The 12,310-nt window shown below is 39.7% G+C and overlaps 1 protein-coding gene across 2 annotated transcripts in view; it reads right to left on the reverse strand.

Moving 5' to 3' along the window:
- Positions 1-8,075: 8,075 nt before the first annotated feature.
- ZNF507 (zinc finger protein 507) overlaps positions 8,076-12,310 on the reverse strand; it is a 40,968-nt gene continuing 36,733 nt past the window's right edge. For both annotated transcript variants that reach the window (XM_030912842.1, XM_010355780.2), the window contains one exon: positions 8,076-12,231. In XM_030912842.1, the coding sequence (XP_030768702.1) occupies positions 11,865-12,231 (367 nt within the window). In that variant the 3' untranslated portion in view covers positions 8,076-11,864. The remainder of the gene's footprint in view (positions 12,232-12,310) is intronic.

Raw genomic sequence — 12,310 nt, forward strand, 5'->3', positions numbered from 1 at the left:
ATTGGAAATAAGAGCTGAGGGAACAGTATTGACCCAAAGACAGTGGCTGAAATGATGTTTATTTCTGTCACGTAAGCAGTCTGGTTCCACAATGTCAGGGACCCAGGGTCCTTCCAACAAAAATGTCACACTTGTGGTTTTTAAAAAAAATTTTCTTTTGTGGCAAAATACATGAAATTTACCTTCTTATCTTACTCTGTCGCCCAGGCTGTGATCTTAGCTCACTGAAGCCTCCACCTCCTGGGTTCAAGCCATTCTTGTGCCTCAGCCTCCCAAGTATCTGGGATTACAGGCACCTGCCACCACAGCTGACTTATTTTTGTATTTTAGGTAGAGACAGGGTTTCACCATGTTGGCCAGGCTGGTCTCAAACTCCTGACCTCAAGTGATCTGCCTGCCTTGGCCTCCCAAAGTGCTGGGATTGCCACTGTGCCTGGATGATTTTAACTATTTCTATATGTACAGTTCCGTGGTATCACATTCATAATGTTGTGCGACCATCACCATCATATACCTCCAAAACTCTTCATCTTATAAGACTGAAACTCTATGCGCATTAGACCACCATACTGTTTCCACAGTGATTGTACCATTTTACGTTCCCACCAATGGTGCACAAGGGTACCAGTGTCTCCACATCTTTACCAACACTTCATTATCTTCTGCTTTTTTATTTTTTGATAGTAGTCATCCTGATGGGCATAAGGTGGTATCTCATTGCAGTTTTGACTTCCATTTCCTTAATGATGAGTGATGTTGAACATCTTTCCATGTAATTTTGGCCATTTGTAGATCTTCTTTAGAGAAATATCTATTCAAGCCCTTTGCCCGTTTTTGAATTGAGTTTTGTTGAGTTTTAGTTCTGTCCTGTGCTTGTTCTCATAGTTAGTGATCATAACATTTACATAACAGGTGGCAGCACAGAGAAAGAAGGGGAGGTGGAACTTCCCTTCATTTTAAGGGCACACCCAGAAGTTTCTTTCATTTCTTTTGGTGGTAACTTCAGCTGATGTATTCTATCATTTTATGAAACAAAACAATTTTATATTTGCATTACAATATGTTTAGAGAAAAGACAGCCATCAAATACAGTGGATGTTTCAAGGACAACTGGTATATTTTCTCAGCCAGCTTTGAACTCTGTGATCCTAGATTCATTTCATCTCTTTTTTAAAAAAATAGTTTTAATTTTTATTTTTAGAGATCGTATCTCACTCTGTTGCCAAGGCTGGAGTGCAGTGGTGCAATTATAGCTCAATTACAACCTCTACCTTCTGGACTTAAGCAATACTCCCACCTCAGCCTCCTGAGTAGTTGGGGGTGTTACCTGGAAGAGCAGAGTCCTCAGTTCTTAGTCTTCCTTGGGAGAAGGAATTCGGCCAAGAGACAGTTTAGCCAAAAAAGAGAGAATTGATTGAAGGAAAACAGAGAGCAGAGAGTTTATTTAGAGAGACAGAATACTTTGAAAGATGAGGCAGAGCCAGCTGCGGAGACAGAATGAGCCAACAGCCGCTCCAAGGGTTCTGTGGTGGGTTTTAATGATGTCTGATTTTTTTCTGGAAGTTCCCGCCTCTGTCTTAAGTCCCTGCCCTTTTTCTTTGTCTAGTTTTCCTGCTTCTGCCTTAAGTCCTTGCCTTTATCACTGCCTCATTCCCTCCCATGCTCAAGGGACCCTCTCTTACTACTATTTGGTGGGCATGTGTGGCCGGTGTTGGGTGCAAACTCTACCAAATGGCTGCATTGCTCACTGCCGCCACCCCAGGAGGGTTGTATAGAGGTCAGGTCTGTATTGCACCTGGTATCTTAGGAATTTCTCCTTTGCCATCTTTCCCTCAACAGCACACAGCTAGCAACATTCTGAGAGGTTTACTGAAGAGTGGGTGATTACTAGGAGTCTTAAGGGGTGTTCCTTTCTGCATAGGTATTTCCCCGCCTCCTTGCTCACACTGGACTCGTTGCACACCCCCTCCAGTATTAGAGATGTTAATAATTTGCAAATTTTGGGTGGTCCCTGGGCATGAGGTTTCCCAGACCTTCCTTTTCTAGGGGCTCCCCGTCCTGCTTATGTCTAGCTGTTTGCGTACTATAACAGGACTACAGGCGTGTGTCACAACACCTGGCTGATTTTTGTATTTTTTTGTAGAGATGGGGTTTCACCATGTTGCCCAGGCTGGTCTGGAACTCCTGGCCTCGAGTGATTCTCCCTCCTTGGCCTCGCAAAGTACTGGGATTACAGGCATGAGACACTGTGCCTGGCGTGATCTCTTCAGAACTTTCGTATATCACTAATCATATCCCACGAACCATAACTTGGTTACATGACTTCATGTAGTTACAAGGAAGCCTGGGAAATACAGCCTCCCTGGGCAGCTTTGTGCCCAGCGAAAAATGCTGTGATCATGGAAGAATGGATGTTGAACAACTGGCAGTACCTGCCATTACCCATGTGAAAAGTGCATTCTTTTGAAGGCTAAGGTTGATGTGTATTGTTTCAGGCACACCATTAGTCCCTCCCTCCCTCCCTTTCTCTCTGTCCTCCCTCCCTCTCTCTCCTTCCTTCCTTTCCTCCCTCCCTCCCTCCCATCCTCCCACCCTCCCTCCCATCCTCCCACCCTGCCTCCCTCCCTCCCCTTCCACTTCCTCCTTCCTCCCCTCCCTTCCTTCCTTCTCTTTCTTGCTCTTTTTCTTCCTCCCTCCCTCCCTTTCCTTCTCTCTTCTTTTTTTCTTTTCCTTCCTTCCTTCCTTTCTTTTCCTTTTCTTTCTCTTTCCTTTCTCTTTCCCTTCCCCTTCCCTACCTCCCTTCCGTCCTTTCTCTCCCTCCCTCCTTCCTCCTTTCCTTTCCTTTCCTTTCCTCTCTCTCTCTTTTCTTTCATCTTGCTCTGTCACCCAGGGTGTTGTGCAGTGGTGCAATCACAGTTCGCAACAGGCTCAAGTGATCCTCCCACCTCAGCCTCCCGAATAACTGGGACTATACCAGGCTACTTTTTTTATTTTTATTTTTGTAGAGATGGGGTTTCATCATGTTGCCCAGGCTGGTATCGAACTCCAGGCCTCAAGCAATCCTCCTGCCTTTGCCTCCCAAAATGCTGGGATTACAGTGAGCCACTGTACTCGGCCTGATGTCTTGAATTTCAAAAACTCTGAAGGTATTTAATACAATGTATAGGTGCAGCTGGCTTGCCTGTTTACAGTAGATAGGTGTTACTATTTTAGGGTTTTAATTAGCGATCATGCCCTTTGTATCTCATGTCCATACTTATTCTTGTTAGTTTTGTAAGGAATAACCTAGTTAGGAATATGGCTATGAAGCTCTTGTTCCACTTTTTTTTTTGTTGAGACAGAATCACACTCACTCTGTCACCCAGGCTGGAGTGCAGTGGTGCAACCTCGGCTGACTGCAACCTCTGCCTCCTGAGTTTAAACAATTCTCCTGCCTCAGCCTCCCAAGTAGCTGGGATTACAGGTGCCCACCAACATGCCTGGCTAGTTTTTGTATTTTTAGTAGGGATGGGGTTTCACCATGTCAGCCAGACTGGTCTCAAACTCCTGACCTCAAATGATCCACCCGCCTCGGCCTCCCAGAGTGCTGGGATTACAGGCATGAACCACTGCACCATGCCTTGTTCCACTTCATCTTTCAAGAGTAAGTTTCATCAGTGGATTATGGTTAAAGACAAGTGCTGATTTGGTTTTATTTTTGCCACTTTTGCTGTTTTCCTGCCTGATCACGAGGCCACTTGATAGAACTATTAAGCTATGCCCTGGGCCTGCAGGATGGCACCTGATGTGAAGAGGCTAGCATTTGGACTGGTTTGCAGGTATACTTTTAAATTTTTTATTTTTTGAGATGGAATTTTGCTCTTGTTGCCCAGGCTGGAGTACAATGGCACCATCTTGGCTCACTGCAACCTCCGCCTCCCGGGTTCAAATGATTGTCCTGTCTCAGCCTTCCGAGTAGCTGGGATTAGAGGTGCATGCTACCACACCCGGTGATTCCTCAAAGATCTGGAACCAGAAATACCATTTGATGCAGCAGTCCCATTACTGGGTATATACCCAATGGAATGTAAATCATTCTATTACAAAGATACATGCACACATGTTCATTGCAGAACTATTCACAATAGCAAAGACATGGAATCAACCCAAATGCCCATCAGTGATAGACTGAATAAAGAAAATGTGGTATGTATACACCATGGAATACTATACAGACATGAAGAAGAATGAGATTATGTCCTTTGCAGGGACATGGATGAAACTGGAAGCCATTATCCTCAGCAAACTAGCGTGGGAACAGAAAACCAAACACCACATGTTCTCACTTATAAGTAGGGGCTGATCAGTGAGAACACACAGACACAGGGAGGGGAACACCACACACTGGGGCCTGTTGGGGGTGGGATGGGGGGAGGGAAAGCATCAGGATAAATAGCTAATGCATGCAGGGCTTAATACCTAGGTGATGGGTTGATAGGTACAGCAAACCACCATGGCACCTGTTCACCTATGTAACAAGCCTGCACGTCCTGCACATGTACCCTGGAACTTAAAAATTAAACAGCTGTCAGACAGTACACGGGAGCTTTTGTCTGCATTTGCAGGATGAGCACAGGGTTGCTCCAGGGGGGCCCAAATGCCGAAGAGCCTCATGTTAGAGTTTTTCATCTCTGCGGTGGAACTGGTGGACTCCAGTATCACCATTCCAGGGAGGCACAGCTGCACCAACTGTGTTCTCAGGCTTCACATGGAGAAGGGTTTTACAAAGTGCAGATAGCCTTGAAACCACTGGTTTCCTACCGCTGTTTATTTCAGCATAAGTATTTTTTTGTGGAATGCTAGCTCTGGAAGAGCAGAAATACAGCTTAAGCTTTGAACCATATCCTGCTGTACTTTTTCTCATAAGCCTGAAATAGAATTTTCTAACACCGTTTGTGGTGGGAAATACTGAATTTAAATGGGACTGCAGATATAAACAAAAAGAACAAGATGTGGATTGACGTGCCTATTTCAGTAAAACAGTCACATTATTTCTGAAATACGCATGAGATGACAAGTAGGAAAAAAGTTGGAGATATGCACAGTTGTGACAAAAATCTTTTAAATGTCAATAGTAGGTGCTAATAAAAATCCTGAAAAATGAATGTTTAATTTTGTTGAGGGTCTGTTCAGGTCCAGCTTTCCATTGTGTATACATTTCAGATAACACACTTTCTCATTTTAAAACTATACTTGATTATTACTGATCAATCCATGGTAATAACATGGGTAATTATAAATATTCTTTTTGTTTTTCCTTTTAACAAAGTACAAAGCTGATAGAAAGGTGAAACAGTTGGGTCTGAGCTCATGGCTAAGGATTCATGATTTTCTGATTTGTGCAAATATTTTTTTTTTTTCTTTTTTTTGAGACAGAGTTTTCGCTTTGTTGGCCAGGCTGGAGTGCAGTAGCACGATCTTGGCTCACTGCAACCACCGCCTCCCGGGTTCAAGAAGTCCTCCAGGCTCAGCCTCCCAAGTAGCTGGGACTATAGGCGTGTGCCACTACAACCGGCTAATTTTTGTATTTTTAGTAGAGATACAGTTTCACCATGTTGGCCAGGCTGGTCTTGAACTCTTGACCTCAAGTGATCTGCCCGCCTCAGCCTCCCAAAGTGCTGGGATTACAGAGGTGAGCCACTGCATCTGGTGAAAATGTTTTAAAAGATGTTTTTAGATGTTTTTTCTACATTTACCTAATATGTAGAATCCTTTTAAAACAAACACCGCATTGTAGAAGTACCTGTCTTATATAGATCTGTACAAATTATTACAGAATGACACCTTTTCTATCTGGATTAAGTAACACGACTGGTGTGACTTAGGGAGCAAAAAGCCACCACAATGTGACACAATTTTGTTATATGGCAGTAAGAATTTATATTAGATGCCTGACATTAAACTTTTTAATTCAAAAGAAAACCTTCTTACCTACATAATCTACTTTGGTAAGGCAAACAATTTAAACTGATTACCCATTATTGGAAAAAAAAAATCAGGAGATTAAAGAAACCAAAGCTGTCATATTCTCATAAACACTTAGTTCAAATAAAACTAGATACAGTATACTTATTAATGTACCACTAGAAAAATGAGGTCTATAGTCCCCTAGCACAGCATGCCAACTGGACTGTGCTGTACACATAGGTCTCTGGAAATGGTTTCAGCATCTCATGCTCCACTGATTTGGATTCTAAGATACACATCAAAACACACTACCTAAGTCAGTCTATCGTATGGCACCAATTAGTAACTTCTCTATGAATTTACAGGGCCAAAAATGTTCTCATTTTACATATTCACTGATTGACTTGGAAGAAATCTATGTAGAAGAGTAAGGACTTTTTCTTAGCTCTGCCAGTTTAATCAACAGCTCTAGACCAAAGCCAACTACCACCTCCTCCCTACCTTTGAAGCTGGCTTTGGAGTCACACGCTATTCATTATAAAGAGGTGCATTTAAGACTCTTTTCTTTATATCCTGGATTATTCAATTCACTTGTCACCCCAGCCAAGTGGATTAGTCACTGGGGGTATGCTGCACCATGGTTACATGTGCAGGCGGTGTGCTGCAGTCCCACACCACTGACAGGGTGAAGCCGTGGGGGCTGACATCAACACCATAAAGTTGTCAGGAGGCAAGTGAGACTTTTTATAGCTGCATTGTGATTTAATTTATTATTTAATCATGCATTGTTATTTCAAACAAACTGTTTGGCTTTAAATATCAGAGATGAAATAGGTTCAAGTCATCAACTATAGTTAAGATCTGAGACAGGTAGACTATAAAAATTACAAAGGAAGAAACAAACTAATTTAGTTATAAAGCACTACTATAAAAAGCTTTCTTTGTAAACAGCCATTTTCTTTCTGGTAGCTCTAGAGCACAAATTATACCATTGTTCTAGTTCAGAGGTCTATAGTCAGAAGGCTTTTTCTATCAAATAGGTGGTGAATTAGGCTTTGTGGGCCATACAGTCTCTGTCACAATTACTCAGTGCTGCTGTTGTACCTTGAAAATAGCTGTATATGATATGTACACACATAAGCATGGCTGTGTGCCAATAAAACTTTTAATTGCCAAAACAGGAGGCATGCTGGCTTTGAAGAGAGGGCCCTAGTTTGCTAATCTCTCTTCTGTACCAGCACTGTCCAAAAGAAATATAATGTAAGCCACACATGTAATTTAAAATTATCTAGTAGCTACATTAAAAAAAGGTAAAACTAATTTTATTTAAACCAAAATATCATTTCAACATGTAGTCAATATAAAATACTGTTAATACATTTCCTTTTTTTGTACTAAGTCTTTGCAACTCCTGTGTATTCTACACTTAGATCATATTATAGTGGTTGCCACACTGGACCATATGTTCTAGAGCTTCCATGCTAGGATTCTCTAATTTGGAGGTTAGTGACACAGTTTCAGATTGGGTTCTTCAAAGACAGGGGATATGATTACATTGTCCCTGGGAAGCATGGGATGAAATATTTGGTCTTGGTCACTTTCAACTGAGGTGGCTCAGGATTCTAGGGCACAAATGGATAACTAGACCCACAATACAGTCAGATGATGTTAGCTTCATTTGTCAATGCAACAAATATGATGTCAACAGCTATCTGTATACATTACAAAATGATCAAAGTATGAACATATCACTGTAGTTTTTGGCCTTCGCTAAGGAATGCTAATTGTCAATAGCAGAACTAGTCATTAGCACTTTGACTATATCAGAATTGAAAGCATATAAGCGTGTCACATTTGAAAGAGAAACTGAACTGGGTAGCAAGGAAAAAAGCTTCAAAATTAGACTGAATTTTTAAAATGATTTTAAAAGCTAAATGCTTATTCAATTTATCGTGTAACAGTCTAATGCTAGTCAGCAACAGATTAACAAGTTATTAAGAGTCATCATAAACCTTTGTTTAACCCTTGGGAAGCTTTTAATTATTTAAATACAACTTCCTAAGCAATAAAGTCATCATTTCCAGGAAAAGAATGGACACAACCCATGGTTAATAAAACTTGGAGGCAAGTTTTTTTTTAACAAAAAATTTATTACCAAAATACAATATTAAAGTCAATACATGACAAACTCCTGTAAAGCAAAATAAATTATTCTAACATTGTACAGTATTTCCAAAGGTAGTTAAAGAAGCACTACAGACCTTGCCTCACTGTTCTGAACAGATGAACTGTTCTCCCATGAACACAGTCCTAGAGTTTCAGCTTTAAGGCATGCAGCTCGATGTGCAGGATAATTTTACAAAATGCAAATCATCCTATTTTAATAAGATACAGTGTCAGAATTAACTGTAGTCTTTACATGTCAGTATTCCAGAAATTTTTATACTTTGGCTATAGAAGCAATGCCATAGTGTTACACAATACTTATTTCTTAAAAAAATACATGTATTCATGTTCATGAATATCAAACGCAAATTTCTATTAAATATATTTTATCGAATATTACTTAGAGCACCTTGCTGTACAATTTAAAAAGATTAAATAAGTGTCTATGAAAACTAAAAACACAATAAGTCTCAACAGAGAAGCCTGCTTGTCTTTGTCAAGCCAATTACAGCACAGGAAGGTGCAATGTAAACATGGATGCCCACCATTTACTTTGTGAGAAAAAAACAGAAAATAATTATGAAGCCACCAGCAGCCACCTTCAATAGAAGAAAGATCCAGAACAAAGGCTTCGGTTGGTGTCACAACATTGCACTATCTGGCCAAAGAACTTGGACTACCGATCAAATGGAATATTAGCATGATACTGTTGAACACTGGGACACCTGCCGTATTCTGGATGATTAGAGAAAGGGAGAAAATGATAGAGCCCTGAAAAGTATTCTTTATAATGATCAGAATGCATCATCTTCCCCCCTCCCCACCTTTGCCATATGCAGTTTCTTTTCAAGGCTATTTTCACTATCACATCTTAGAATTTTTTAAGTGTTCAGAGCAGAAAACAAATACTGTGAGCTCTCTGTCTAATAAGTCTAATGCCAATAAAGAAAATGTTATTCCTATGAAGGAATTGCTACTGAATTTTTTTTTTCGCGGCAGGCGGCGGTGGTGGGTAACAGGACCTCATCTGTTACCCCAGTTGGAGTGCAATGGTGCCATCACGGCTCACTGGAAGCCTCGATCTCCCAGGCTCAAGTGATCCTCCCACCTTAGCCTCCTGAGTAGCTGGGGTACAGGCACATGCCAACTAACTATGCCTGGCTAATTTTTAGTTTCTTGTAGACGGGGTCTCCCCTTGTTGCCCAGGCTGGTCTTAAACTTCTGGACTCAAGCAGTCCTCCAGCCTTGGCATTCTAAAGTACTGGGATTACAGGTGTGAGCTGCTGTGCCCAGGCTACTGATTATTTTAATAGCTATCTCTGTTACAATTATAATTGCATAATCTTCATTATCACTTTTAGAAAACTCAACTGTTCTTGGTAGACACATTGTTAACTTAAGGCTTGCCACAAAATGATAATGGGAAGGTAAAGAACCTCCTTGATATATGCTTCCTCCTATGGGCCAGGAGAAAGCTTTTAAGGACAATTCTAAGGCCAGAATCAAATGAAACTTTAAAGGCTTTGAACTTCTGGGTTAGTTTTTTCCCCATGAGGTGGGGAAATTTTAAATCCATGATTCCAAGTGGAAAATTTAAGTAACAATCAATGGAATTAGTTTAAAGAAATAAAAAAAGGTAATTTAAAAATTCACATCTTTCAAATTTTGGGGATGCTTATTATTATTTTCTAAATATGACATAAAACTAAAGCCAAGGAAATATTATAAAACAAGATTCTTCTAAGGTTGTTGATTTTCAGAACAACATATTTTTATAAAGAAATACTGAGTCATTGTACCAGCAATGAAAAAACTGACTTACAATATGAGTGGCAACAGTATGGGTAATAATAATGAAACCATTTTAAATGTTTTATTTGAATTTGAAATTAAAATGTTTCCATTCTGAAAAAAGGAGAAAATGCATATAAGTCCACATTCAGTGGATTTGAGGAATACAGTATATATAAATCCATTTCATATTTTTAAAAACCATGTATCAGAAATGGATTAACTTTCATAAATAAATTAAAGCTACCTAAATAAAAAGGCTGCAAAGTTACAATCATTTATGTTTGCTTAAATATCACCAAAATGAGATTAGAAAGAAAAAAAAAAAACCAACAAATCAGAAAATGTTGCAAGATGCCTGGCCCCACTTAAATAATTCCTAGTAATAATTTTATAAATATTAATCCAATCATACCTGGACTTTGCGAACAGAATTCTTCCTAAAATGTGCCTACAGTGTATCCCATTCGAAAACCTTCAGTGTTCCAAGTTGATCGGTCACAGCCTCATCTCAGGTGTTAGAAATCAATATTCAGATATTCAGAAATAGCACCATGAGGATGGTGCACGGAAGAGCGCACCGACCTTTTCACTTGTAGGCAGAATTTACTTTAACAAAACAATGCATAAATGAGTAATCAGAACTACAAAAACAAAAACACCCTGTTTTCTTCACTCCTTGAAATAATTAAATCACAAAATGTGTAATTAATAAGACTACATCTATTTGATGGTGAGTTTTAATGCTTAAGCATTTTGCATTGGTTTTCCATATGTCCTGTTGCACTCTTAACAAAATAGAATTTCCCAGATAGGAGGAATCCTATAGACTTGCCAAATGCTATTTGTTATTAAAATTTTTACAAACAACCTGAATTTTTGCTATTAATTTTAGTCACATTTGGTTATATTCCTCTTCTGCTAAATATAACTAAATTAATATATCCCAGGAAGGAAAAGCTCAACACAGCAGTACTCATTTTCAGCAGCTTCTAAATTTCACCCCTCATCCCCTAAGGGATTTTTGGAAATAGTTCAAACTATTTCCAGTGCAGGATGATCAAATGTAAATTTTCATACATTGTTTCTTTTACACACTTTCAGATAACAAGTGTGGTCTCATTTAGCAGAGAGTATTAGAAGGTCTATGTACTATGAAGAAAGTATGCCAAATTCTAACAGACACTGAAAAGAACCTCTGAGGACACACAAGACGATTTAGCATTACTATGAACTGAGATCTGGTTTGAGTCTGGTGGGAATCACCTGTTTCGTCCTCAGCTCACAAGAAATTAATTGTAAATTTAAGACAATACTTCTTGAATGCCTATTTACAATCTAGTTTTGAATTAAGAGGTCTTTTCTTTTTTAAGGTTACTCCTTAAAACATGTCCTAGATTGAGTATGATGAATTTCTATCAATTTAGGGATTTCAATAGATCATTTCAAAGCCCTCTAATTATGTTTCCTTGTTGACTCTGTTGGTGACACTGAAAAAACCCCTCCCAGAACTGCCTCCCATTTCTCACTGGAGGCCTCAAGTCTGCATTTGAGAAGTGAGAAGAAAACTAAGCTCTGCTTAAGACTGTGACCTTTTTATGACTTTTAGAATGGTTCCTGAAAAGCCCTTTCTTAACTCTTTTGCTTGCATTTCTACACTCTAATAAGCTTTAATAAATACACTCAACACTAAGAAGGGGTGACAGAGGGTTACTACAGGATTACACCTCTGCTTCCTCTTCGACCCACTCCCCCTCACTCAAAATATTTAAGTATCATTACTGCTTGTCCATTTGGAATTCCTTTTATTACAAGCTTGGTTCCAAAGTCACATCTGTCATTTTCTTGAAGATCACATCAATGATTTCTTCTGTGGCTAGGAAGTTATTTGACAGCGTAAATGTGAAACTGTGGTGAAGGAATCCTCTTCTACTGCTTTCGTGTTCGAGTCATTATTCCACCTAATTTGTGTTTAGAGCTGTGTTGTGGTCCTTATTCAGGATAATGTTTACAATTTCACCCTCATGCTCTTTCATATGATCCAAGAGGTTTTCTTTGCTGGTTGATTCAAAACCACAAATACAACAGCAGAAGAGTAAAACGCAGTACTCCATACCAGGAGGGGCCAGACTGGAGATTTTTTCTAAACTATATGAGGTATTACTTGTAGGGCTCAGTTTTTCATTCTCGCTGGGACCCAGAACTTCGGTGGGAGTCTGGGAAATCAGTTCTGCAGATGACACTGCATTTTCCGAACTTCCAGTGATGGGATCAGAACTCTCTTCACTGCTCTTTAATTGAGTCTTTCCAGGGGATTTCCCCAGAACTCTTAAAAACAAAACAAACACACCACACCGTGAGGAGGCTATAATGTAGAACTAGTAGATTTAATCCTGGCTTTAATTTA

This window comes from Rhinopithecus roxellana, chromosome 12 (genome assembly GCF_007565055.1).
Source record: "Rhinopithecus roxellana isolate Shanxi Qingling chromosome 12, ASM756505v1, whole genome shotgun sequence".
Lineage (NCBI taxonomy): Eukaryota > Metazoa > Chordata > Mammalia > Primates > Cercopithecidae > Rhinopithecus > Rhinopithecus roxellana.